Here is a 1,824-nt window from a genome sequence, read left to right on the forward strand (position 1 = left end):
GGGAGAGGGAGAGGGAGAGGGAGAGGGAGAGAGGGAGGGAGAGAGGGAGGGAGGGAGGGAGAGAGGGAGAGAGAGAATGAGAATGAGAATGAGAATGAGAATGTCAGCAAGCGTCAGCACCCATTAGCTGGCCAGTTGAGCTTTCTGGTCTTGTTCGTCACATTGCAGTTTCCCAGGCTCCTCTGCAGCTTTGTGTGGAGCAAAGTCTCTCTCAGTATGTAACCCAGTCTGGCCTCAAACTCTAGTCCTCCCATCTCAGTTCCCTGTAACTGGTGTGAGTAGTGCTGCTGTAATGGAGAGTGTGTGGGCGTCAGCAACGAGCCGTGTCTCAGAAAAGGCAGTAAACATAACATGGAGGCTCAGACTGGATCCTGAAACAGGAAAAGGACCGAGAGTGGAAAGCGGCCCAGATCCAGATCAAGGCTGGGACACAGTGCCAAGGCAGAGTTCTTGTCTAGCATCCACAAAGCAAAACTCAGACCAGTTATAAAAATGGTAGCTCCAAAACCTGAGTGTCTAGCGTACTCCCCTGGGCATAGAGGTGCCAGCGCTGGCTTCCCAGTCTGCACTGGCACTATGCATGTACTCATACACACACCACTTCTTTGAAGCAGGGTTTGATGTTACTGAGGCTGGCTTCAACTCTCTATGAACTGGAGTTGAGGCTAGCTCTGAACTCTGGATTTTCCTTCCCCCAGGGTTCTAACTGCTGAGGTTGCAAGCACACACCACTACACCCCGCTCTCATTACTTCTGAGTTCTCATTCTCCTTTCTGAAGATTTACTTACTTTGATTTTATGTGTGTGTGTGCTCAGCTTGCGTGTCTGTTTGTGTACCACATGTGCAGTGCAGAGCCTGCAGAGGCTGCAGAGGGCCTAGCATCCCTTGGGACTGGATTATTTTAAACAAGTGGGGGGGGGTTGTTGGTGGTTTGGTTTGGTTTTTTAGTACAAACTGTACTTAGAAGAGACAGCATCCTGCATGAGCTGGGCCCAGCTTTTATTCAGAGTCAATGCCAGAGTGAAGGCTTTAAAAAGCTGGAGTGTTTAGTGTTTGTGCTGCTGCCACTAGGTGGTAGTAGACACCCAGTACACTGCCTAACACCCGTGTCTTCCTCTTTAAAGGCTTTGTCACAACAAACAGAGCAAAGTTTACCTCCCAGAACCACCTTTCCCACATGCAGAGGTAAGAAAATACCAAAAGGTCCCAAAAGAAATGTGGGTGGTGGTATGACATAGGATAGTGGCAGTCTTCATGCCTAAAACAGCCCTATATGTAGAGCCAGGTACAGTGGCAAACACCTGTAAACCCAGCACTACAGGAGCAGACAGGTTGTGAGTTCCAGGCCAGCCTGGGATCCAACAACACTAAGTCTTAAACTACACACACACACACACACAATGAAAGGGGCTGAGTGGGGCAGCCAAGATGGCTCAGCGGGTAAGATCACTGACTGCTCTTCTGAAGGTCCTGAGTTCAAATCCCAGCAACCACATGATGGCTCACAGCCATCCATAATGAGATCTGACGCCCTCTTCTGGTGCATCTGAAGACAGCGACAGTGTACATATTTATAATAATAAATAAAATCTTTGGGCCGGAGCAAGCAGAGGTCCTAAATTCAATTCCCAGCAACCACGTGATAGCTCACAACCACCTGAACAGCTACAGTGTACCTCATGTACATTAAATAAATTAATTAAATTAAAAAAAAAAAAAAAAGAAAGAGGCTGAGTAAGGTACAGACCTTTAGTCCCAGCACTGGGGAGGCAGAGACAGGCCAGCCTGCTTTACAAAGTGAGTTCCAGGCCAGTCAGGGTTAC

At 48.4% G+C, this 1,824-nt stretch overlaps 1 protein-coding gene across 2 annotated transcripts in view; it reads left to right on the plus strand.

Annotated features, from left to right (window-relative positions):
- Ints9 (integrator complex subunit 9) overlaps positions 1-1,824 on the plus strand; it is an 85,759-nt gene that overhangs the window by 71,517 nt on the left and 12,418 nt on the right. For both annotated transcript variants that reach the window (XM_029541601.1, XM_021202927.2), the window contains one exon: positions 1,126-1,186. In XM_029541601.1, the coding sequence (XP_029397461.1) occupies positions 1,126-1,186 (61 nt within the window). The remainder of the gene's footprint in view (positions 1-1,125; positions 1,187-1,824) is intronic.

Source organism: Mus pahari, chromosome 8 (assembly GCF_900095145.1).
Source record: "Mus pahari chromosome 8, PAHARI_EIJ_v1.1, whole genome shotgun sequence".
NCBI classification, from domain to species: Eukaryota; Metazoa; Chordata; class Mammalia; order Rodentia; family Muridae; genus Mus; species Mus pahari.